This window comes from Moschus berezovskii, chromosome Y, assembly GCF_049115385.1.
Source record: "Moschus berezovskii isolate FMDL1 chromosome Y, NW_MosBer_1.0, whole genome shotgun sequence".
In the NCBI taxonomy this organism is placed as follows: Eukaryota; Metazoa; Chordata; class Mammalia; order Artiodactyla; family Moschidae; genus Moschus; species Moschus berezovskii.
This window is the reverse complement of record NC_142489.1, coordinates 40919088-40946097: the sequence shown is the minus strand read 5'-3', so window position 1 is coordinate 40946097 and position 27010 is coordinate 40919088. Positions and strand designations below refer to the sequence as shown.

Here is a 27010-nt window from a genome sequence, read left to right as displayed (position 1 = left end):
ATTAAAATAATGGAATACACACGTATACATATATAACCATAAGCAAAGTCAAAACAGTCCAGCAAAAATAAAGTACAGTAGATTGACCCAGTGAAAAAAGGAAGTCAAAAATTATGTTTATCAGTAAAGAACAAAACTAACTAAAGCACAAACTGGAAAACAAAACTAAAGCAAGGTGCCAAGAAGAGAGTAAAACAATGAAAACAAAACTAATATGTTGAGCGGAAAGAAAAGAAAGAAAGAATAGATAAGCAAAGTTAAATAAAGGTAGATAAAGAAGATTTATGTACATTAAAGATTAACTGCAAGGGGTAAAGAACAGTAGGAAAGGCAAACAAAGGAAAAATGTAGAAGAAATATAATAGAGTTAAAAGTTCCATTCTGTTCCGTTGCTCAGTCGTGTCCAACTCTTTGCGACCCCATGGACTGTAGCCTACCAGGCTTCTCCGTCCATGGGATTCTCCAGGCAAGAATACTGGAGTGGGTTACCGTTTCCTTCTCCAGGGGATCTTCCCGACCCAGGGATCGTACCCGGGTCTCCCGCATTGGAGGCAGACACTTTAACCTCTGAGGCACCAGGGAAGCCCAAGAAAAGAAGAAAGAAAAAAAAAATAGAGCAAAACTCCTCAGAACTATAAGAGCCCAACCTAGAGACAGAGGTCTATAACAACAAAGAAAGCATAACTGAATATGTATATATATATACACACCCATAAGCAAAATCACAACAATCCAACAAAAATAAATTACGGCAGATTTACCTGGCAAAGGAAACCAAAAATTATATCTACCAGTTAAGAATAATACTAACGGTGGTCCTAAGATGACTGAGGAATAGGATGGTGAGACCACTTTCTCCACCACAAATTCTAAAGGAGATCAATCCTGGGTGTTCAGTGGAAGGACTGATGCTAAAGCTGAAACTGCAATACTTTGGCCACCTCATGCGACGCATTGACTCACTGGAACAGACTCTGATGCTAGGAAAGGTTGGGGGCGGGAGTAGAAGGAGACGACAGAGAATGAGATGGCTAGATGGCATCACCAACTCTGTGGACATGAGTTTGAGTGATCTCCTGGAGTTTGTGATGGACAGGGAGGTCTGGCATGCTGTGATTCATGGGGTCGCAGAGAGTTGGACACGACTGAGTGACTGAACTGAACTGAACAGGAAGAAAAGTATTAAAAATACAAACTTATGGAGGCTAAATGACACTTCTGAATAACCAGCAAATCACAGAAGAAATAAAAATATGCATAGTAACAAAATGAAAACACTACAACCCCAAACCTATGGGATCCAGTAAAAAGCAGTGCTGGGGGAAGGTTCATTGCAATATAAGCTTTCCTCAAGAAATAAAGAGAAAAATCAAATAAATAACCTCACTTTAAATCTAAAGCAACCAGAGAAAGAATAAATGAAGAAACTCAGGGTTAGTAGAAGGAAAGAAATCATAAAAATTAGGGCAGAAATAAAAACAAAGGAGACTATAGCAAAAATCAACAAAACTAAAATCTGGCTGTTTGAGAATATAAATAGACAAACCTTTAGGCAGACTCATCAAGAAAATAAGGGAGAAGACTCAAATCAGCAAAATTAGAAATGAAAATGGAGAAATCACAACAGACAACACAGAAATACAAAGGATCATAACAGACTACTATCAGCAACTGTATGACAATAAAATGGACAATTAGGAAGAAATGGACAAATTCTTAGAAAAGTATAACCTTCCAAAACTGAAGAAGAAATAGAAAATGTGAACAGACCCATCACAAGCACTGAAATCAAAACTGTTATCAAAAATCTTCCAACAAACAAAAGCCCAGGAACAGATGGCTTCACAGACGAATTCTACCAAAAATTTAGAGAAGAGCTAACACCTATCCTACTCAAACTCTTCCAGAAAATTGTAAAGGAAAGTAAACTGCCAAACTCATTCTGGAGCCGCCATCAGCCTAATACCAGAACCAGACAAAGTTGCCACAGAAAAAGAAAACTATAAGCCAGTATCACTGATGAACATAGATGTGAAAATCCTCAACAAAATGCTAGCAAACAGAATCTAACAACATATTAAAAGCCTCATACATTATGACCAAGTCAGCTTTATCCCAGGGAAGCAAGGATTCTTCAGTATTTGCAAGTCAATCAGTGTGTTCACCACATGAACAAATTGAAAGATGAAAACCATATGGTTATATCAATAGTTGTAGAGAAAGTCTTTGACAAAATTCAACATCCATTTATGATAAAAACCCTCCAGAAAGCAGGTATAGAAGGGATGTATCTCAACATAATAAAAGCCATATATGATAAACCCCCAGCAAACATTATCCTTAGTTGTGAAAAATTGAAAGCCTTTTCCCTAAAGTCAGGAAAAAGACAAGGGTGCCCACTCTCACCACTGCTATTCAACATAGTTTTGGACGTTTTAGCCACAGCAATCAGAGAAGAAAAAGAAATAAAAGTTATGCAGATTGAAAGAAGTAAAAATCTCCCTGTTTGCAGATGACGTGATCCTCTTCATAGAAAACCCTAAAGACTCCACCAGAAAATTACTAGAGCTAATCAATGAATATAGTAAAGTTGCAGGATATAGATTTAACACACAGAAGTCCTTTGCATTCCTATACACTAATAATGAAAAAACAGATAAATTAAGGAAACAATTACATTCACGATTGCAACGAAAATAATAAAACACTTAGGAATAAATCTACCAAAGAAACAAGAGACCTATCTATAGAAAACTATTAAACACTAATGAAAGAAATCAAAGATGACACAAATAGATGGAGAAATATGCAATGTTCATGGAGAGGTAGAGTCATTATAGTGAAAATGAGTATACTACCCAAAGCAATCTATAGATTCAGTGCAATCCCTATCAAGCTACCAGTGGTATTTTTTCAGAGAACTAGAAGAAATAATTTCACAATTTGTCTAGAAATAAAAAAAAAAAAACCTGGAATAACCAAATCAATCTTGAAAAAGAAGAATGGAACTGGAGGAATTAACCTGCCTGACTTCAGGCTATATGTCAAAACTACAGTGCAGTATGGTACTGGCACAAAGACAGAAATAAAGATCAATGGAACAAAATAGAAAGCCCAGAGATAAATCCACACACCTATGGACACCTTATCTTCGACAAAGGAGGCAAGAATATACAATGGAGAAAAGACAATCTTTTTAACAAGTGGTGCTGGGAAAACTGGTCGACCACTTGTAAAACAATGAAACTAGAACACTTTCTAACACCATACACAAAAATAAACTCAAAATCGATAAAAGATCTAAATGTAAGACCAGAAACTATAAAACTCCTAGAGGAAAATATAGGCAAAGCACTTTCCGACATAAATCACAGCAGGATCCTCTTTGACCTACCTCCCAGAGTAATGGAAATAAAAGCATGGAACCTAATTAAACTTAAAAGCTTTTGCACAATGCAGGAAATTATAAGCAAAGTGAAAAGACAGCCTTCAGAATGGGAGAAAATAATAGCAAATGAAACAACTGACAAAGAATTAACCTCCAAAATATACAAGCAGCTCCTGCAGCTCAATGCCAGAAAAATAAACGACACAATAAAAAAAACGGGCCAAGGAAATAAGCTGACATTTCTCCAAAGAAGACATACAGATGGCTAACAAACACATGAAAAGATGCTCAACATCACTGATTATCAGAGAAATGCAAATCAAAACCACAGTGAGGTACCATCTCGTGCCGGTCAGAATGGCTGCTATCAAAAAGTCTACAAACAAGAAATGCTGGAGAGGGTGCAGAAAAAAGGGAACCCTCGTAAACTGTTCATGGGAATGCAAACTAGTACGGCCACTATGGTGTACAGTGTGGAGATTCCTTATAAAACTGGAAATAGAACTGCCATACAATCCAACAATCCCACTGCTGGGCATGCACACTGAGGAAACCAGAACTGAAAGAGACACGTACCCCAGTGTTCACTGCTCACTGTTTATAATAGCTAATGTCTGGAAGCAAACTAGATGTCCATTGGCAGATGAATGGATAAGAAAACTGTGGTACATATACACAGTGTAATATTACTCAGCTATTAAAAAGAATGCATTTGAATCAATTCTAATGAGGTGGATGAAACTGGAGCCTATTATAAGGAGTGAGGTAAGTCAGAAAGAAGACCACCAATAGAGTATATTAACGCATGTATATGGAATTTAGAAAGATGGTAACGATGACCCTATATGCAAGACAGCAAAAGAGACACAGATATAAGGAACAGACTTTTGGACTCTGTGGGAGAAGGCGAGGGTGGGGTGATTTGAGAGAATAGCATTGAAACTTGTATATTACCATACGTGAAATAGATTGCCAGGCCAGGTTTGATGCATGAGACAGGGCACTCAGGATGGGGACACATGTGTATCCATGGCTGATTCACGTCAATGTATGGCAAAAACCACTACAATATTGTAAAGTAATTAACCTCCAATTAAAATAAATGAATAAATAGAACAAAACTAAAACACACACTGGAAAACAAAACTAAAGCAAGATACTAATTGGAGAATAGAACAATGAAAATAAAACTAACAAATATGTTGTGAGGAAAGGAAGGAAAGAAAGAATAGATATGCAGAGTTAAATAGATGAAGATTTATATACATTAAAAATTAACTGCAAGGGGGAAAGAACAGTAGGAAAAGCAAACACAGGAATAAATGTAGAAAAAATAATAGGTTTAAAAAATTAAAATTAAAAAACAGAGGAAAAAAAAAATACTCCACAGAACTGCAGAAGCCCAATGTAGAGGAAAAGGTTTATTAAAACTATAAAAAATGTGAGGGGGGAAAAAAGGAGCAAAAGCTTAATAGATTTCATAGTGAAAATGAAATCAACAGCTACAACAGAAGGGAAAAAATGAAAGAAAAAAAAAATAGTCCAGGAGAATCTACAGAACAAGTCAAAATATATTAATAGTAAATGTCTTTCTTGAGTCACTGCTGTCAGAGTCCTTTCCCTCACTGGGAGTCATAGTCCACCTCACCTCCCTAGGATTCCCTCCAACACTATGCTATCTCTGGACCTGCTGTGGAGGCAGCTCAGATTCTACTCTGTTCCTACACCTTTGTATTCTTGCCTCCAGTGTCCACAGCTATCAGAACTAGTGCGTTTTCTTTTGTGGGAGCTCTCCATGTCCTTTGAGATATTTCATAGACAGAGAGTCTGCCTAGTTGATGGTGTGGATTTAATCTGCAGCTTATACAGCTGGTGGGAAGGTTTTGGGTCTTCTTCCTTAGACACACTGTCCCTGGGTTTCAATTGTGGTTTTATTTCCACCTCTGCATGTGGGTTGTCCACTGGGGTTTGCTCCTGAGGCTGCCCTGGAGGACTTGGGTTTGCTCCTGTGAGGGCCAGGTGTGGAGGTGGTGAGCTGCTTGGGTCACAGGGGTTCTGGCAGCAGCAGGCACCCAGGGGAGTTGTCAGCTAAGGCAGCAGGAAATATAATGCAATTGAAGGGTATGGCAACCAGTATTGGCCAATACGCACCAGTATTCTTGCCTGGAGAACCACCCTGACAGAGAAGCCTACAGGCCACATTCGACAGGGTCACAAACTGTTGGACATGACCAAAGCGAAACTGTGCACATAGATGCAAGACTTTTTTTGCCTGTGGCAGCTCTCCCAGTGAGAGTTGAACATGAAGGTGGTGCAGCTGCTTGGCTTGTGGGGACCCATGCGGCGCCAAGTGTGCAGGGACATAGACTGCATCTACCACAGTATTTATGGCCCTATCAGAGTCTTTTTTCAAGTCTTTTGTATCTGGCAATCAGAAGGCCTCTTTGGCCAGTCTTTTTCCATTGCTCCACCCATTCAGGCACTTAGAGGGCTCCCTTGCCTGGAGTCCTTCTCTGTTGTTTGGTGTTTCAGGCACGTAGAGGGACCCCCCCTGGCTGAGGTTCTGCTCTGTAGAACGGCACATCAGGAACTTAACAGGGCACCCTGGTTGGGGTCCTACTCTGTAATTCAGTGCCTCAGGTGTTTGATGGGCCAGCCTTTCTCTCCTTCAGCTGCCGATGCTGGTGTGTGGGGAGGGAGAGCCTATGGTAATGGCTCTACCCCCTACACGTGACTCAGCAGTATCACCTTGCTCCATGGCTGCCTGGCTTTCCTCCACCAGCATTCCCCACCATAGGCTCCTCCCTCACATCCCCTCTATCCGTCTCTGCACAGTCAGCAGCAGCCATTGCCCTGGGAATGCTCCACAATGTCTAAACTCCAGCTTTCAGCCTCTGTCCCTTCCGGGAGACCCACGTTCCTTCCCAGCATGTGTATGGCTGCAGCAAGGACTGTCTGATTCTCATACCATTTAGGCTGCCACTGATCAGCTGTTTCACTCCCAGCCTTAAACGCTTCTCTGACTCAGACAATTGCCCTGATGTGGGAATCAGACCCCAGCTTCAGTTCCCCCACCCACCAAAGGCAGGTCCAGTCCTACTAACACTCCTATTTTTCCCGTAGTTCCTTTGTCCTACTGAGTTTTGTGTGGTTCTATATATTCTTTTCCACTGGTCAGGTACTCCTGTCCACTCTCAGATGGTGTTCTGCATGCACTTCTGTGTCTGACGGTGTATTCCTGATGTATCCATGGAAAGAGATGTACTCCATGTCCACCTACTCCTCCTCCATCTTGTTCCCCTTAAAAATTTTTAAATGTGCGCTGGAATCCCATATTTTAGAGAGTTCCTTCTCTTCAGAAACCTCAGCTCTACTTTCCCCTGTTTTTCTGAGCCTCCTCCAGGAAACTTTTTCAGGCAGTGGGAAGAGTGGGAATTCTTCCATAGCTTGTATTGCTTTGGATATTTCCTCATTTGGATAATTAATGTTTGGATAAAGTTTATTTTTTAGCATCTTTTTAAATTCTTTCACTATTCTTCCCCGTGAGATTATACCTTTTCTCCAACTATTCTGAAAACATATAGGGCACTTTTTACATTTTCCACCTTCAGTACCAGAGTTATTTTCCCAAAGACTCTCACTACTTATTTTAAGGAAAGAATAAGGTTGAAACTGACAGGTTTGTTATTTTTCGTACTTCTTTAATGAAAGTGTTTTTAGTTTTAGGGTAGGATTCCTTTGTTTTTTTTTTTTTAATGAAATACACTACCACTTTTTTTTTTTTTTTGCCATACTGATAATGATTGACTGCTTTCTACATGACTATGTATATAATAGATGTCTTTACATTATCTAAAGTTAGAATCAATATTTTGCTTCGTTGTGTCTGACTCTTTGAGACACCATGGACTATAAAGTCCATGGAATTCTCCAGGCCAGAATACTAGCTGTTCCCTTCTCTAGGGGCTCTTCCCAACCCAGAGATTGAATCCACGCCTTCCGGAATTGCAGGCAGATTCTTTACCAGATGAGCCACCAGGGAAACAAATATAAAAGATAACTTTAAGTTATCTAAAATTAGAATCAAGTTTTTAGTATCTCTTTCTAAACTTTAACAAAGTAAACAATATAAATAGACTAAAGCAGTGCTGCAGAAACAGCGGATTGTGAATAGATGATGGGTTTGAGCATAACTTCCTTGGATAGGCAGCCTGTAAAGCACTGAAATGTTACTAGCAGAGAATATTTGAGTGTGATGCCCTTTCAAATTAGTAAGTTCCAACAAATTTGAGGGGTGAGCAGTTGCCTGATTTTAAGCATCATTGCTTGGAAATATGCTATTCTCTCTTCATTTTTAACCCTTTTGTATATTTTCATAATTTCTTCTTAGGTCAAACTTTTAAGTCCGTTTGATCAAATGGTAGGAGAAATGATGAATCATATTTAAAAATATGTTCTTCCTACTTACTTTTAGATTACTAGAGGAAAGCTAGGCCTCTCTTCCATTAGCCAATTATTGTACCCCAGTGCAACCCCAAAATAACCCTACCTGATCCGTTGTAAAAGGCTGGCAGGAGATCCCTGTTGTGCATTTTGTCCTGGATTGGTGATATCATCAGAGGCAATAATTTTGAATACTATCCTTTTCTGTATTCTCATATGTGCATTTCATTCTGTTAGATTCAGCATGTACTAAGTTTAGATCTAATACTTTATATCTTTGTCCACCCTATCCCTCACACTTGGAGTTCCTCCCCTGTCCATATTACTTGTTAGGTTTTAAGACCTACTTCATAATACATGTCTGTAAGATCTTGACTTTTCACCATTGCCTTATGTACTCTGAAATTTTGTTATGCTTCATATTGCACAATTTATCACTTTAAAGTGTGATATTCATATTTTAAGTATATAAAAACACTGTGAAGGCAAAACTTGTGTCTTAAATCCTGCCATACACACACTACATGTGGCATTTTGTAAAGCCTGCTTCTGTGGCCTTTACAGCTCATATGTGATAGATACTGAATGGATATTTATTGATTCTTGGAGTTATCTCTGGATTTGTGGTTTTGTTATTTTTTTTATTTTTAATTGAAGGATAATTACTTTACAATGTTGTGTCGGTATTTGCTGTACAACAGTGTGAATCAACTGTAAGTATACATATATCCTTTCTTTCTTGAAGACTGGATTTGTGGTTCTTAAAAGTTAGGTTTACAGGCTGTTAGTCATTTATCCAGAAGTTCAAAGGACAGTTCAAGGAATTTGGTAGAATTCTAGACAGTTTTTCTGTACCAAATTGTTTATATTTTCTTCTTTATGAAAATAATTGATTGATTTAGAATATCATGGTTAACATGATGCAAGTAAACTTAATTCATTAGTTTAAAACACTGCAAGAAAGTCTGTTAGTTTTGCTAAGAGAATGATTGAAAGCTTCTCCAAAAAGTTTATTCTTACATATTAAAAGAACCATTTTCTTTCTTTTTCAGAAAGGAACGTTTTGGCTTCTTGAAAAGGCTGAAGCTCACTAAAATTGTTAAAAGTTATCAAGCTGACTTTCTACAGTTAGAATATATTGAAAATGTGTTCTTTATAACTTAAAATTTTTTAAAACCAAAGTTATCTGTAGTCTAAGAAAAGAAGGAAATCCATTTGGGACACAGCACTGCTATCCAATATATCATCGGCTTTGTTACTAATGCGATTCCAGCAGATTGATAATGCCAGAGGACTTGGAGAGTTAAGATTCTAGAGGGAAGGCTGGTAAAATGTGTTGTTCTAAATAGCATAACCACTAAACATGAATAACTTAAAATCAGATGAGAAAAACTTATTAAAATAGAAAACAAAATAAAATAGTTTAACCCTTCTAATAACCAACTCTGCTTGCTTGATAGGAATATTGGATTTCAGTACTCTCATTTTCTTCTCCGGTATATACACACACACACACAAGACTTAGCGACGGAAATATATATATTTTAAAACCTGATGTTTGGTTCCTAAATAAAAATCAACCTAGAAACCTTTTTTAGAAATTTTCAAGCATAAATAGAAAATGAAGTAGGAATTTTAACTCCCATATACTCAGCTCCATCTTCAGTAATTATCTGCAGTGTCTAATCTTTCTTCATCCATATTCCTTCCTGCTTCCTACCTGCTATATTATTTTAAAGCTAATCCTATATCTTTTCACTTCATTTGTAAATATTTTAGTAACAGTATATCTCTTAAAGATAAGAGCTCAGTTTTTAAACATAATCAGAATACCTTAAAAAGTAGCATTTCTTAAATATCAGATAATATTCAGAAAGTGTTCAAATTTAACCTTGTTGTTCATTGGTGGATATTGTGATATTAAGATCTACTGTTGGGTCAGGTGATGTCAGCCTTGCATTAATGGTTTTGAGCTGTACTTACTCAGTCGTGTCTGACTCTTTGCAACCCTGTGGACTGTAGCCCGCCAGGCTCCTCTGTCTGTGGGGATTCTTCAGGCAAGAATCCTGGAGTGAATTGCCATGCCCTCCTCCAGGGGTCTTCCCAACCCAGGGATTGAACCCAGGTCTCCTGTATTACAGGCAGGTTCCTAACCAGCTGAGCTACCAGGAAAGCTCCATTAATGGTTTTAGTAGCTATTTAGTATTATCTTTTTCCATTATTTCGCTGTAATAATTGTAATAATGTAATTTTAATCTTGAGATAGTCAATATTCAAATTTCTCTGTCTTATAGTATTTTTAATTTTTAATTTAGTTTTTAATAATTTGAAGTTTTTATTTTATCCTTATTCTTTTTTAAATTTTCTAAGGGAGATCGATCCTGGGTGTTCATTGGAAGGCCTGATGCTAAAGCTGAAACTCCAATACTTTGGCCACCTCATGCGACTAGTTGACTCACTGGAAAAGACTCTGATGCTGGGAAATGTTGGGGGCAGGAGGAGAAGGGGACGACGGAGAATGAGATGGCTGGATGGCATCACCGACTCTGTGGACATGAGTTTGACTGTACTCCGGGAGTTGTTGATGGACAGGGAGGCCTGGCATGCTGTGATTCATGGGGTCGCGGAGAGTTGTACAAGACTGAGAGTCTGAACTAACTAACTAATTTTCTTATAGTATTTTTTAAATTTTTTTTAACGACCTTATAGTATTTTTTAATTTTAAATTTATTTTTTAATAATTTGAAGTTATCTTTATTTTATCCTTATTCATTTTAAAATTTCTTTTTTAATTGAAGGATAATTGCTTTACAGAATATGGTTGGTTTCTGCCAAACATCAACATGAATCAGCCATAGGTATACAAACTATGTAAGAATCAGTATCCAAATAAGGTCTCTACATTGCAATTGGATAATATCAGCCTCTTTTTAATCTGTATGCTCCCCCTTTTCTCCCTCTCTCTGCAGTTTATTTCTTGAAGAATCGGGATTGTTAGAGTTTCTCCATTTGAATTTGCTGATTGCCTCTCAGTGTTTCGTTTAACATTGTTTTTTCTGTAAATAGGTAATTAGAAATAGAGTCTTGAATCAAGATTCATGTTCAGTTTTTTTAACAGGATTATTTAGAAGCAATGTTGTGTCCTTAAGGCACACAGTATATAGTTCTTCCATTTTTTGTGAGCATATTGTAGCCTTTGGAATCTGTTGTCCACAATGGCTGTTAAGAATGTGCTTGGTTTCTTGAACCTATCTTTTCTTGGAAATCTATTTCTTTCCTGCCTCTGGGAATTTTTAAGTTTTTTTTTTTTTTTTTTTAACCCTTGAGTTCTGGTATTTCACAGGATGTGTCTTAGGTGTTATTCTCCTGGGAGACCCTTTCAGTGTGAAGGCCTTTTTCATTTCATACCAATTTTCTTATTTCTTCATTTTCCTTCTTCATTCCCTCTTTTCTTGCTTTCTGACTTGTTCTGTTGCTTTAAGTCTCTGTTCAGCTGTTACTGTACCAGATCAAAATGCTGACTGTTTGAAAGCATTCTGCTGCTGTCTTTATTTTTTAATTGGAGTATAATTGCTTTGCAGAGTTGTGTTAATTTCTGCTGTACAAAGAAATGAATCAGTTATAAGTATACATATATCCCCTCCCTCCTGACCTCCCTTTCACTCCTACTCCCACCCTTGTCCCACCCCTCTAGGTCATCAGAGAACACTGAACTGAGATCCCTGTGCTGTACAGCAGGCTCTCGCTAGGTACACGTGGTAGTGTACATATGTCAGTTCTGATCTCCTCATTTGCTTACCCTCCCCTTACCTACTATGTCCACATGTCCATTCTCTGTGTCTGCGTCTCTATTCCTGCCCTGCAAGTAGATTCATCTGAACTGTTTTTCTATATTCCACATATGTGTTAATAACGATATTTACGTTTCTCTTTATGCCTTAGTTCCCTTTGTATGACAGGCTCTAGGTCCATCCATATCCCTACAAATGACTCAGTTTCGTTCCTTTTTATGGCTGAGTAATATTCCATTGTATATATGTACCACATCTTCTTTATCCAGTCATCTGTCGATCGACATTTAGGTTGCTTCCATGTCCTAGCTGTTGTAAATTGTGCTGCAATGAATATTGGGGTATGTGTGTCTTTTTGAATTATGGTTTTCTCAGGGTATATGCCCAATAGTTGGATTGCTGGATCATAATGTAGTTCTATATTTAGTTTTAAAAGGAGCCACCATGCTGTTCTTTATAGTGGCTGTTTGATTTGCATTTCTTTAATAATTAGTGATATTGAGCATCTTTTCATGTGCCTCTTGGCCATCCTTGTCTTCTTTGGAGAAATGTCCATTTAGCTCCTCTGCTTGTTTTTTGATTGAGAGTATGTATGTGTGATATTGAGCTGCATATGCTGCTTTATTTTTTTCATAGCACCTGATGTTGATTTGTAATGTCTTTCCAATGACTTTATGGTAAGGCAGGGACTTTTTAAAAGTCACTGCTGTTTTCTCAGTGTGTAAAATGATGTCTTATACATAGTAGGCACTCAGTAGTTTTTTAAAAGATTAGGTTGTTGGACGTGTGAGTCATCCCCATTTCTTGACTTATATTGCATATTTTAAATATATTTTTATTTCTTTTCTACATCTTGAAAGGTTTTTTTTAAGTCTATATTGAATTTGTTACAATATTACCTCTGTTTTATGTGTTTTTTGGGGGCAAGCGGGCAGGAAGCATGTGGGATCTTAGCTCCCTGACCCAGGATTGAAGCCACACCCTCTGTGTTGGAAGGTGAAGTCCCAGTTACTGTAACACCAGGGAAGTCCCTAAAAGTTCTTTGTTTTGATTTTTTTTCAAACATTATCTTCCAGTAATCATTGAGTGTTTGCACTTGATCACTGTAATTTTAAATTTTAGTGTTTCTTTTCTCTGGTCCTTTTTCATTGCATCCTGTACTTTTCTTATAGTTGCAGATCTACTTCAGGCTCCATAAGGATACTAACTAGACTTCCCAATGCCTCATTCTCCTCTAGTAGAATATCTTCTGATCTCCACATTGTCTTCCTATGTTCATCTTGTCCTTCATTTATTTTAGTTTTTCTGGTAGCTGGTTTGGGCTTCTTCAGTAACTGTTTATTTATATTTCGCTTCCAGACCTCTTTAATGTAAGTGCATGGAGTAGGCCTCCCAGTAGAGTGCTTGGGTCTGTGGCAAGGAAGGGGAGGATACAAAAGAAAGGTTCATTGGGCTCAGATATCTGAAGTGAGTTTAATTTTCTCACTCTTTGTTCCAAAGCCATCTCTTCCTTGCTTTCAAGACTAATTTCTTTCTAGATGATACCCTTTCTTGTTATCTAGTATTCTAATTTCTTAAAAAAATTCTTATAAGGTTATATTCTTAGAAATGGTTGAAGAAATACATATGTTCATAGAGGGGAACTGGAAAACTCATTTTCTTCTCTTCCTCTTCTACTTGTTTTCCCCTCTCTGGAAGTAAGCCATTATTAACAACTCTTTAGGTTACTTTTTTGATTTAACAGTGTGTCTTGATCATTTTTTGCATCTTGCCAATTCATTATTTTTTTCTGCAGATGGGTGAAATTCCTTTTTTTTTAATCTAATGAGTAAAAAGTAATATCTTAATGTTTGAATTTGTATTTCCCTGATTAGAAATTATGTTGAGTATTTTTCATTTTTACTGAGCTTTTGTATTTCATACTCTGTACCTGTGTTTTTACTTGTTTCTAACAATACCTATACATTGTATATTCTTACATTTGTATTCTTAAAAAAAATGTATTTTGCTAATATTTTCTTATAAGTTTGCCCTGTCTTATAATTTTATCTGTAGTCTATATTTTCTTTCTCAGAAGTCTCACATTTTTTTAGCTTTATTTGTTGTTGTTGTTGTTTTCCTTTTGTGCAGTCTCTGTCTTGCACTTTACTTGGGAAGCACTGATGTTTGTTAGTTTCACCCTCAGATAATTTACAATTTTTAGCTATTATTTTTAAATATCCTCTCTTCTGTTACTTCAGTGGATTCTTGATGAGGAAGGGAATTAGATATGTGTTCTCAATTTGACATCTTTAGCAGAAATTCAGACAGATATTTAATTATTCCATGTAATTGGGTTTGTCTCTTGGCTTAATTTAATAACTCATTATCAAAAAGTTTCACAGGCATGTAGTCACTCATAACATTAAATACAGCTTCATTTTATGCATTAAAAGTATTCTGGTAAGTTGAATTATTTGCACGTGGAATATTACAGGCCCAAACAAGGTTTAAACATGCTAGCATAACTTAAACGGAGAAGACAATGGCAGCCCACTCCAGTACTCTTGCCTGGAGAATCCGAGGGACGGGGAAGCCTGGTGGGCTGCCGTCTGTGGGGTCGCACAGAGTCGGACACGACTGAAGCGACTTAGCAGCGGCAGCAGCAGCACAACTTAAAAGTCCTTTTTAATTTTTATTACTCAAAATGTTTAAAAACTCTTCTACGTATGTTTACTTTCATTGGGTAATTAAAACTTTTATTATAATAGAAAGCAAATCTAAAGCATAAAATATTTTCCTTTATCTAGCTTAGGGAATCTCTGTAGCTCTCAGGCATTGAGAATTGTTATAGATGATAATAAAAATACAAGTATTTTAGCTTTTTTATTATGTAGTATGTTCCCTTTTAAAAATATTGAAATTCCATTAAATTTTAAAGTGCATGGATCTTTCATAGTTGTAATTTTCTCCTTGTCAGTAAAATATTTAGAGTGGTAGGTGTTCTGCTTAGTTGCGAAATACTTTCCCTTTATGGTTTTATCCCATGTTTGTGGTGTTGTTGCTGTTCAGTTGCAAAGTCCTGCCTGACCCTTTGTGACCCTATGGACGCCAGGCTTCCCCATCCTTCACTATCGCCCAGAGTTTGCTTAAACTTATGTCCACTGAGTGATTCACTGATAGCTCAAGAATCCGCCTGCAATGTGGGAGACCTGGGTTCAGTCCCTCGGTTGGGAAGATCCCCTGGAGAAGGGAAAGGCTACCCATTCCAGTTTCCTGGCCTAGAGAATTCCATGGACTGTATAGTCCATGGGGTCACAAAGAGTGAGTACAGAGTTTGACTAGAGTATGAATCAAGTTGATAGCAAAGAAGATAGCAGGAAAACAAAAGTTGAACATACACAGGTCAGAAGAAAATGGAATAGAATTTATTTTGTGACTAATTGGCTAGGGGGTTAACCATAAGATGAATGCTCAATAAGTCCTTGAACTCTTTATTTTTTTTTCCTTGAAAAATATCAATATTTTAACTCTTTGTCTTCCTATAACTTTTGCTTAGCCAAGTTCTTGAACTCTTTTGTCCTTTCCATTACGTTATTTGGTTCATTTCTTCAATTATATCACTTTTCTCTAAAATTCTCTAAATGGTATTTAGTATTTTAGGGTTTATATATTTTTAAAGAATTTTTTTATTATATATATATATATATATATATATATATAAACCATTTTTATTTATTTGGCTGTGCCAAGTCTTAGTTATTATTTATTTGACCATGCTGAGTCTTAGTTGCAGAATGCAGGATCTAATTCCCTAACCAGGGATGGAACCTAGTTCCCTGCATTGAGAATGAGGGGTTTTAGCCACTGGACGACCAGGAAAGTCCCTCTTTGTGTATATTTTAAAGTTACTTTGTTTTATTTAAAAAAAAATTTAATTTTATTGGATTGTAGTGGATTTACAGTTGTTCTAGTTTCAAGTGTACAGCTAATGGGCTCAGTTATGCATATATGTATTTACATATATTCATTCTTTTTTAGATTCTTTTTCATTTAGGTAATCACAGTATGTTGAGTAGAGTTTCCTCTGCTATACAGTAGGTCCTTGTTGGTTATCTGTCTTATATATGGTAGTGTATGTATGTTCATTCCAAGCTCCTGATTTATCTCTCCCCTCCAAGTTTTCCCTTTGGTAACCATCTGCTTGTTTTGATGTATGCAAGTCTTTTCCTGTTTTGTAAGTCAGTTCATTTGTATCTTCTTTTAAAAATTAGATTCCACATATAAGTAATACTATATGATATTTTTCTTTCTCCCTCTGACTTACTTCACTTTAGTATGATAATCTCTAGGTCCATCCAGTCAGTGCAGTTTATTCGCTCAGTCGTGTCTGACTCTGGACCCTGTGGACTGCAGCACATAAGGCCTCCCTGTCCATCGCCAATTCCCGGAGTTTACTCAGATTCATGTCCATTGAGTCCGTGATGCCATCCAACCATCTCATCCTCTGTCACCCACTTCTTCTGCCTTCAATCTTTCCCAACATCCGGGTATTTTCAAATGACTTAGTTCTTCTCATCAGGTGGCCAGAGTATTGGAGCTTCAGCTTCAGCATCAGTGAATATTCAGGACTGATTTCCTTTAGGATGGACTGGTTGGATCTCCTTGGAGTCCAAGGGACTCTCAAGAGTCTTCTCCAGCACCACAGTTCAAAAGCATCAATTCTTTGGCATGCCACTTTCTTTATAGTCCAACTATAGTCCATCCATACATGACTACTGGAAAAACCATACTTTGACTCGATGGACATTTGTTGGTAAAGTAATGTCTCTGCTTTTTAATATGCTATCTAGGTTGGTCAGGAGAAGGCAATGGCAAGCCACTGCAGTACTCTTGCCTAGAAAATCCCATGGATGGAGGAGCCTGGTAGGCTGCAGTCCGTGTGGTCGCTAAGGCTCGGACACGACTGAGCGACTTCATTTTCACTTTTCACTTTCACACATTGGAGAAGGAAATGGCAGCCTGCTCCAGTGTTCTTGCCTGAAGAATCCAAGGGATGGGGAAGCCTGGTGGGCTTCCGTCTATGGGGTCACACAGAGTCGGAAATGACAGAAGTGACTTAGCAGCGGCAGCAGGTTGGTCATAACTTTTCTTCCAAGAAGCAAGCATCTTTTAATTTCATGGCTGAAGTCACCTTCTGCAGTGATTTCGGAGCCCCACACAATAAAGTCTGTCACTGTTTCCACTGTTTCCCCATCTATTTGCCATGAAGTGATGGGACCAGATGCCATGATATTAGTTTTCTGAATGTTGAGCTTTAAGCCAACTTTTTCACTCTCCTCTTTCACTTTCATCAAGAGGCTCTTTAGTTCTTTCTAGCTTTCTGCCATGAGGGTGGTGTCATCTGCGTATCTGAGGTAATTGATATTTCTCCCAGCAATCTTGATTCCAGTTTGTGCTTCCTCCAGCCCAACATTTCTCATGATGTATTATGCATATAAGTTAAATAATCAGGGTGACAATATACAGCCTTGATGTACTCCTTTGGGATTTGGAAACAGTCTGTTGTTCCATGTCCAGTTCTAACTGTTGTTTCCTGACCTGCATATAGGTTTATCAAGAGGCAGGTTAGGTGGTCTGATATGTCCATCTCTTGAAGAATTTTCCAGAGTTTGTTGTGGTCCACACAGTCAAAGGCTTTGGTGTAGTCAATAAAGCAGATGCTTTTCTGAAACACTCTTGCTTTTTTGATGATCCAACAGATGTTGGCAATTTGATCTCTGGTTCCTCTGACTTTTCTAAGTCCAGCTTGAACATCTGAAATTTCATGGTTCACGTACTGTTGAAACCTGGCCTTGAGAATGTTGAGCATTATTTTACTAGTGTGTGAGGTGAGTACAATTGTATGGTAGTTTGAGCATTCTTTGGCATTGCCTTTCTTTGGGATTGGAATGAAAACTGATCTTTTGCAGTTCTGTGGCCAGTGCTGAGTTTTCCAAATTTGCTGGTGTATTGAGTGCAGCCCTTTCACAGCATCATCTTTTAGGATTTGAAATAGCTCAACTGGAATTCCATCACCTCCACAAGCTTTGTTCATGGTGATGCTTCCTAAGGCCCACTTGATTTCACATTCCATGATGTCTGGCTCTAGGTTGATGATCACACCATCATGATTATCTGGGTCGTGAAGATCTTTTTTGTGTAGTTCTTCTGTATATTCTCGCCACCTCTTCTTAATATCTTCTGCTTCTGTTAGGTCCATATTATTTCTGTCCTTTATTGTGCCCATCTTTGTGTGAAATGTTCCCTTGGTACCTCTAATTTTTTTGAAGAGATCTCTAGACATTCTCATTCTGCTGTTTTCCTCTATTTCTTTGCACTGATCACTAAGGAAATGTTTTCTTATCTCTCCTTGCTATTCTTTGGAACTCTGCATTCAGATGCTTAAATCTTCCCTGTTCGCCTTTGCTTTTTGCTTCTCTTCTTTTCACAGCTATTTGTAAGGCCTTCTCAGACAGCCATTTTGCTTTTTTGCATTTATTTTCCATGGGCATGGTCTTGGTCCCTGTCTCCTGTACAATGTCACGAACCTCCGTCCAGAGTTCATCAGGCACTCTATCTATCAGATCTAGTCCCTTAAATCTATTTCTCACTTCCCCTGTATAGTCATAAGGGGTTTGATATTAGGTCATTCCTGAATGGTCTAGTTATTTTCCCTACTTTCTTCTATTCCAGTCTGAATTTGGCAATAAGAAGTTCATGATCTGAACCATAGTCAGCTGCTGGTCTTGTTTTTGCTGACTGTATAGAGCTTCTCCACCTTTGGCTGCAAAGAATATAATCAATCTGATTTTGGTGTTGACTGTCTGGTGATGTCCATGTGTAGAGTGTTCTATTGTGTTGTTGGAAAAGGGTGTTTGCTGGGACCAGTGTGTTCTCTTGGCAAAACTCTTTTTAGCCTTTTCGCTTCTTCGTATTGTACTCCAGGGCCAAATTTGCCTGTTATTCCAGGTGTTTCTTGACTTCCTACTTTCTCATTACAGTCCCCTGTAATGAAAAGGACATATTTTTTGGGTGTTATCCTTGTTGCTGCAAATAATGTTGTTTAATTCTTTTTTATGGCTGAGCAATATTTTGTTGCATATATGTACCCTGTCTAAGTTACTTTAGTTATTTTGCTGCTTTATGACTTCAGTAATTGGTCTAATTTTATGCTTGGTCTCTTCCCCCAGCCATTTTCTGTATTAATGTTTTTAACAGTTAATAGTATGGATATTTTAAATTATATTTGTATTATTTTATCTCAAACCGCCATGTCTTTTATTTTTCTTGGGTTTCAGTGACCTTATTTAGCATCATGCATGCACTGACACTGTTTTTATTTCTCTTAGAGGAGTGCAAACAACTTCCCAGAGACTCCTCAGCCTGTGTAAAAGCTTGAAAATGGACCTTTGTAGAATCCTCTTAAAATTTAAATGGGTGCTCACTCCCCTGAACACACTTGTGCACAGATGTGCATGCACACTCACACACTTCCTTTTATGTATGCAGAGTGGGGGTGCAAAAGGACAGAACCATGACTGCACTGGCATTTTGAGGACTTAGAATAAGACATATTAGGTTAAGGTTACTGTTTTAGAAAGAGTGTACAAGTTTTACCCCTTCTGATTGAAGGGTCATATTGGTAACAAAAGACCCTACGATTTTCTGATACTAAGGATGAGAGTAAATTATCTTTGAAAATATATTCTTATGTTTGCAAACTATTATCTTAAAAATGAGTCAGTATAATGAAGAAAATTAAGAACTAGTGAAACAACAAAGTATGATCTTAGACCTTTAAATAGTTTGTCACGTTACATTGTACAAGTCACTTATCTTGTTTTCACATTTGTGAAGTGAAGTACTTATGCTGAATTATTTCAAGTACAGATTCTACAAAGCTTTGGCCTCTACAGTACAGGTAATGGGCAGATGGGACTTATGAATGCTCTTACCTATACTGTGCTGCAGAGAACTCAGTCACTTGGATTTCAATAATTTTAAATGTAAACGGAGAACAACAAATTGATAGAGGACTGGTTTCTTTGAGTACTATGTATACTACTGTTTCTGATTTTTAAAAAATGTAAAGCAAGCTCCACCTCTGCTCTCTAAAAACATTTGAAACAAACCTATAGAAAATATAAATGAAAAAAGTTTTTCATCAAGATTTTTTTCCTTTGAAACATTGGAAGCATTTGTATAAACATTTTGATCCTGAATCTCTAGTGCTGATAACTTTATGAACTTGTTTAGTCCGTTAAGTCGTGTCTGACTCTTTTGCGACCCCATGGATTATAGCCCACCAAGGCTTCTCTGTCCATGGGATTTCCCAGGACAGAGTGGGTTGCCATTTCCTCCTTCTGGCGATCTTAAGTTGGCAGAGGAGCTCTTTAGCTGTGGCTGCTTTTTGAGTAGCTTATATAAATAAGCTTAAAGAGTGATCTGAATTAAGTGAGAGTATATAGCTCAGTAGATCTCAGCCATTTCAAACGTGCTTGAAAGAGGGGGAAAGAAAGGATGAACATAACATATTTTCACTAACAAATACTTTTACATACTCACATGTTGTCTCTTTTGAGAGCAAATATAGGCTGATGATTTGCCATGTAAACATCTACAGGATCTACTAAAATAGATTCTCCACTTATTTAATGAAAATATCTCTTAAGTTTCACTCATTCATTTATTTAGATTCAAAGAACACTAATTTCATAAAAATGCAGCTGCTTCAACATTTGTGACTTAGAGATTCCATAGTTGTTGATCAGTTACACATTGATCCCTAAGGTAATACATGAACTTCAATTATAATGCCTGAACTTGTAAATGTACTTCTTTTCACTAGAAAACTGTTGCCAATAAAGAATTTTTAGTGAAACAAATTTTAGTAGAGCAGGATTTACTGACTTGTTACTTATTTTTCATTGGCTACTTTCATTGGCTAGTAGGAAATTCTTTTGGATTATTATCCAGCTGACAAATATATTATGTGAAAGATAAGTGACACCTGAATCTTATGGGGAGAAAAAAGGAAAACAGTTTAAAATATTGCCATTTTATACATTTTTTGTATAGACAGCTTACTATATAAAATTAGGCATTCAGAACATCCTAAGACAGTCTACCATAATTTTTACAGGAGAGAACCTCTGAGAAGGTAAGGGATTTTCCCCAAACCATATGATTAAAAGCAGAGTAAGGGTTAGAATTCAGGTATTCCACTTTGAGACTCTCCCTCTCTCCCCAGTCATCCATTACATTCTGCTCTTCATTATCAGGCAACAACTTCTAGCCTGAAAAAACAATTACATTTTTCTAAAAGCTTATATTTTAAAATCTTTTAAAATGGGCTGCATACTTTCACTCAGAATCAGTGACTACAGATCTAGAATTCTAGACTGAAGCCTTTTAGGCATGAAAATTAACTTTGAGACTATGAACAACTTAGCAGCACTTTTTTTCTTGAATTTGTTTCGTCTCACATTAGAATACTTAGATATAAAACATTATTTATTTATATAAAAGGCTATATTCATTTTTTTCTGTAGCTGTTTGGAAATATTTTTTGCTCTGGAGAGATATATAAACTATTCTTTGGCATTAAATGATTAAAATTGTAACTTTTTTTTTTTTATAAGTTCTGTTTGTGGACACATAATTTTTTAGCTCATTTTCTACTTCAATTTTGGAATGGGAGTAGTTTTTGAATATTTAGGATGTAGGAGAATCAATTAAGGTCAGTAAATCATTTACTTTAAAATCCATTGAGTAGAATTTTTGTACGTTATATTATCAGAATTTTCCATCTGTCAGTCTGTGTTTTGTAAATGTTTTCCCTACCACAGGAAAATTAAAAAAGCTAACAATTGGGGGATCATTACTTTCTTTTTAAAAGACATATCAGGAATTTAAAATATAAATAAATTGGAGGTATACAGGAGCACTCAAAGTTGTAACTAACTTGTGGACTTTAGTAATGCTCCAAGACCATAGTGGTTGAGGGCTACAATCTGTTTTTATATGCACGTCTTAGCATCAGTTACAGAAGTCTTATAACATATGCATTTTTTAAAAAATAATTGTTTACTAACTTCATTAATTAAAATCCTCTTGATGAAAGTTATTTTATCTTAGAAAGTAGCTTTAGGCATTCTCCTTTAATTTATTGATTTAGAGCAAAGTATTTGAAAAAGCATATGAAAAGCTTTGGAATAACTGCAGTGCACATGGTGTCCAGCTTACCGGTGATATTTTTCTGTTTTTATAGCTTATAAGGCAGAGTACTTTAAACTCCTTTTTGAGTGGACTTTTACTTCAGTAATAAGCAGTATTCTGTCCAAAGGCTGTCAACAGTTTGTAATGTCAAGGCTTCACTGTGGTCTAAAGTGGTACAACATTTTAATTTGGAAAGTTGGTCACGGACATCCATATGATCGTATACATTTCCCAATGCTTCCATGTTCTACTAAATTGGGATGAAAAATACATTAGGATTTACATTAAATTAGACGTTTTCAAAGTTGATAGGGCAATTCCCTGGCAGTACAGAGTTTAGGAATCAGTGCTTTCACTGCCAGAGCCTGAATTTGATCCCTGGTCTGAAAATTAAGATTCTGCAGGTGAAAAAAAAAAAGGTTGAAGAGTCAGGGGAAAAGGCTTTGGGATGGGATTTATGGAATTTGGGACTCCAGTGTGGGAGGTGACGGAGGTCAAAGCAGCCCTTACATTATAAATAGAAGGGAAATTTTGATCAGAACCTTTAGGTCACATGATTCTTTCCTTTTTGTGTGTGTTACAGGCAAAGGGGAAGATAGCGATGTACTCAGTATAAATGCAGACGCTTAAGGTTGGGGGCGGGAGGAGAAGGGGACAACCGAGAATGAGATGCCTGGATGGCATCACCGACTGTGGACATGAGTTTGAGTGAAATCCGGGAGTTGGTGATGGACAGGGAGGCCTGGCGTGCTGTGATTCATGGGGTCGGACACGACTGAGCGACTGAACTGAACTGAATGACAGCGACATAGAAGGCCCATGTAATGAAGAAACAGTTGCTCCTGAGATGCCAGAAAATACAGTCCAGAGTGAAGCTGGTCAGATAGATGACCTGGAGAAAGACATTGAGAAAAGCGTGAACGAGATTCTAGGACTTGCAGAGTCCAGTCCAAAGGAGCCCAAAGCCGCCACCCTGCCTGTTCCTCCACCAGAAGATGTTCAGCCTTCCGCACAGCAGCTGGAGCTGCTCGAACTTGAAATGAGGGCCAGAGCTATTAAAGCGCTGATGAAATCTGGTGATATAAAAAAGCCAGCCTAGTTTATTTAAGTTCTGTCTGAATATTGGATGTGTTTGAACAATGCCACACCATATCATTTTGTATCTAAAGTTTATTTGGGATCTTACCTGATATTTCTCATGTAACTCTTACTAGATAAACTCATCTTAGGTCTAAAATACATGTTATTGTTATTGTTACTTTTGTATTATATAATTGTTGTCTGAATTCATGACACATATCATTGGGTACTCTAGATACTTTGTTAGATGAGTATTTAGTATATCTGCAAATTAATATCTGAAAAGCCATTAGCTAAAAAGAGTCATGATATTTTTTCCTTTATTTTAAAATATTTTGGAATCAAACCAAAAAGTTTATGAAAGATTGACCAAGCATGTTGCCTTCAGGCTATCTATATTTTGCATTTTTAACTTGTCTGCTTTTTTCAACTCTTAAGTCTTTTTTTGTTTCTGCTAAGTGCGAATTTAGGTTAATTGATTACAAGTGGAAAACTGGGAAAGAAAGTAGATAAGGGTGAGGGCAGTTTATAATCAGTGATACCTGATGCTGCTGCTAAGTCGCTTCAGTAGTGTCTGACTCTGTGTGACCTCATAGACGGCAGCCCACCAGGCACCCCTGTCCCTGGGATTATCCAGGCAAGAACACTGAAGTGGGTTGCCATTTTCTTCCCCAATATGAAAAGTGAAAGTGAAGTTGCTCAGTTGTGTCCAACTCTTAGTGACCCCATGGACTGCAGCCTACCAGGCTCCTTCGTCCATGGGATTTTCCAGGCAAGAGTACTGGAGTGGGCACCTTATTCTGGGTGTTGCCTGGCTTCCCTTTATTTTCTCCTTCAGAAGTGCTGATATTATGAAGGTCTTAAGACTTGTTAGTGGTTTGTTCTACTTGCTTATATTTTGAGGTTGTGTCATACCTCCGCTTAGTCTTGTTTTAAATGTTGTCCATGGTTTTTTTGCTTTTCTTTTCATTGTTCTGCCTGGCTTTATGTAGACATACAAAAACTTTTGGTTTTGTCACCATTATCTTCCCAGGATACTCCTGTGTTTTTGTTTTAAGATATGTAGGCAGTCTTCATTATATACAAATAACAAAGTACTGTATATCAAGGAGAGCTGATAAATATGTAAAGTATCTTACTGATTTATTTCAAAGTAGTCTTAAAATTATCTTGTTAATTTTGACAGTTATGTTTTTAATTTTAAAACCACAGCTTGTTATCTTGTTTGGTAGAAGCAGTTGTTAGCTAGACTGTAGAACACATTTACACTGCCCCTTAATAGCAAGGGAATTAGCTTTATTGGGTATATTCTTATAGTAGTAATTGTCAGTTGAAGACTTTTTTACCCTCTTAAGAGTGAGTAGTCTTGTATGGATGTGAGAGTTGGACTATAAAGAAAGCTGAGCACTGAAGAATTGACGCTTTTGAACTGTGGTGTTGGAGAAGACTCTTGAGGGTCCCTTGGACTGCAAGGAGATCCAACCATTCCATCCTACAGGAGATCAGTCCTGGGTGTTCACTGGAAGGTCTGATGTTGAAGCTGAAACTCCAATACTTTGGCCACCTGATGTGAAGAGCTGCCTCATTTGAAAAGACCCTGATGCTGGGAAAGATTGAGGACAGGAGGAGAGGGGGACAACAGAGGATTAGATGGTTGGATGGCATCACCGACTCAATGGACATGAGTTTGGTTGGACTCCAGGAGTTGGTGATGGACAGGGAGGCCTGGCGTGCTGCAGCTCATGGGGTTGCAAAGAGTTGGACACGACTGAGCAACTGAATTGAAGATTGAAAATCATTTGTATAAAAATAAAAAGATATGACATTATAGATTAAGAGAACCAATATTCTAATGTGAAATTTGGGGGGAAGAGAATTGAAGTCATGGTGTCACTTCTAAAAGATAATTTTTTTCATTCTTTGAATAATTAATATTTATTCATTACTCTTCTGTGTAGCATCTCTGTCTGGCACATATTTTCTCAGAGTCAAAAAGAGACCTGCAAATTTTAGCAACTGATTTTTTCCCCCCTCTAAATACATTCTAAAGGAGATCAATCCTGGGTGTTCATTGAAAGGACTGATGCTAAAGCTGAAACTGCAATACACTGGCCACCTCATGCAACGAGTTGACTCACTGGAAAAGACTCTGATGCTGGGAAAGGTTGGGAGCAGGAGGAGAAGGGGACGACAGAGAATGAGATGGCTGGATTGCATCGCCAACTCTATGGACGTGAGTTTGAGTGAACTCTGGGAGTTGGTGATGGACAGGGAGACCTGGCGTCCTGTGTTTCGTGGGGTCACAAAGAGTCGGTCACAACTGAGCAACTGCACTGAACTGAACTGAACTGAAATACATTTGGTGTAGGTTTTTAAATAAGATTCTATTTTTAGTATGATATTTAAAATCACTGTATTAATGGAAAACTGGTGATATTGTATATGTTTATCAACCAACCTATTGTAACATGATCTCAAAAACCAAAATAGCTCTGCTTGAAAAGAGATTCAGAAAGTATCCATTACCATTACTATATAAATTTTTTCTCTCTTTTAGTTTAAAAGATAACTTGATGTGGTTGATTACAGCACAATTGTTTTCGTATTAAATATCTGTGTAATAGTTTACCTGTGGAATTTTCCTATTAGTAAACATGGAAGAAGAGACTATGTCAAGAACACTTAAAGTATCAAATCAAAATCTAATTGTCTTCACTTATTTACAATTATATAACTCTTTGTATATATGCCTGCATCAAATATGCAATATATAAAAAGAGAAAAAATGTTTATTATGTATATCTTGTTTACAAACAGATTTAAAGTTTAAAATACTGCATTTTTGATCGAGTTTCATGTTTCATAGTTCTTTTTTATTAACATTTAAGTGGATGAATGGAATTCTTATTCAATCTGAAGCCTGCGGAAAGATTCTTGCTGCACACAGGATAATCAAACGGCTGCTGTTGTCATGTGAGAAAGAACAGAAGGTGTTAACTTTTTATGCCATACATTTATGAAACTTTGTAGGACAAATAGTATTCCTTTTTTTCTTTTTAATTATGTTAATACAATTCACTATTCGCTTTTAAATATGCCTTCACATATCATTTTTTTACCTAATCTTTTGGCAGACTCTTTTGGCAGAACTAGGTGTGAATTTTAACCTTTGATAAAAAGGTCAGTCTTATATAAATACTTGTTGTTTTCTGTGTTGAGTAAATAAAATCAGTCCCTCCCAGTATGGGACATGTTTATGCCAACATCTGACAACTGTAAGAGCTTTGTTTTCATATTTCCACTTATATATTGTTAGTTGATTTTTTAAAAACAAAAAGCCTGCTAGTCTTTAGTGAAAGATAAATAGTCCACTGGTAGTTTTTCTTTTTTAGTCTCCAAAACGAAATATTATTAGATGCATTGATTTGGAATTCAGAAATTTTATTTATTTATTTTATTTTTATTTAATAAATGATACAAAGCACAATGCCATAAACATTAACAGTTAAAATTTCATCAAATGAAAAAAATACTATAGAATACACAGTTGCAAAAAGCTACATTAAGTGATTTTACAACTGCCTCAAGCTGCAAAAAGAAAAAATACCCAGTGCCATACCTGGAATTCAGAAACTTTTGTACCTTTTTCTCAAAGTACGTAAATATCGTGAGTTGTTGATCTTAAGCACGTCTTATTATGAATTACTTTGAAATTATTTATCTTTATTTGCTATTACCAGGAAATAGTTTTGGTAAGAGAAGAAACTTTAGAATTTATGGATCTAAAAGATGGTTAGGAGACCATGGGCTACAGCTAACCACATCACATTAGCTTGGTTTGTGGGTTTGCTTTCTACCAGTTTCTCCTGACCAACGTTTTAGTATACCTTTGTGTCCTCTCTTCCCTTTTTTCTTCCACCTTACTATTAATATGAACTTTTCCTTTTCTCTTTTGTCATTTTCCTGCTCTACATTTTCTTCCTTAACTGATGATCATTTAAGACAGTTTGTAAAATCCTTTGTTGTTTTCTCAACTTATATGTTAAAAGAAAATCCATGTCAAAGCTTT

General features: G+C 37.0%; 1 protein-coding gene across 1 annotated transcript in view; it reads left to right on the top strand.

Moving 5' to 3' along the window:
* LOC129557906 (caspase activity and apoptosis inhibitor 1-like) overlaps positions 1-22960 on the top strand; it is a 58412-nt gene extending 35452 nt beyond the window's left edge. Inside the window, exons 4-5 of the mRNA XM_055428565.2 lie at positions 22445-22489; positions 22659-22960. Of these exons, the coding sequence (XP_055284540.2) occupies positions 22445-22489; positions 22659-22960 (347 nt within the window). The remainder of the gene's footprint in view (positions 1-22444; positions 22490-22658) is intronic.
* The last annotated feature ends 4050 nt before the right edge of the window (positions 22961-27010 follow it).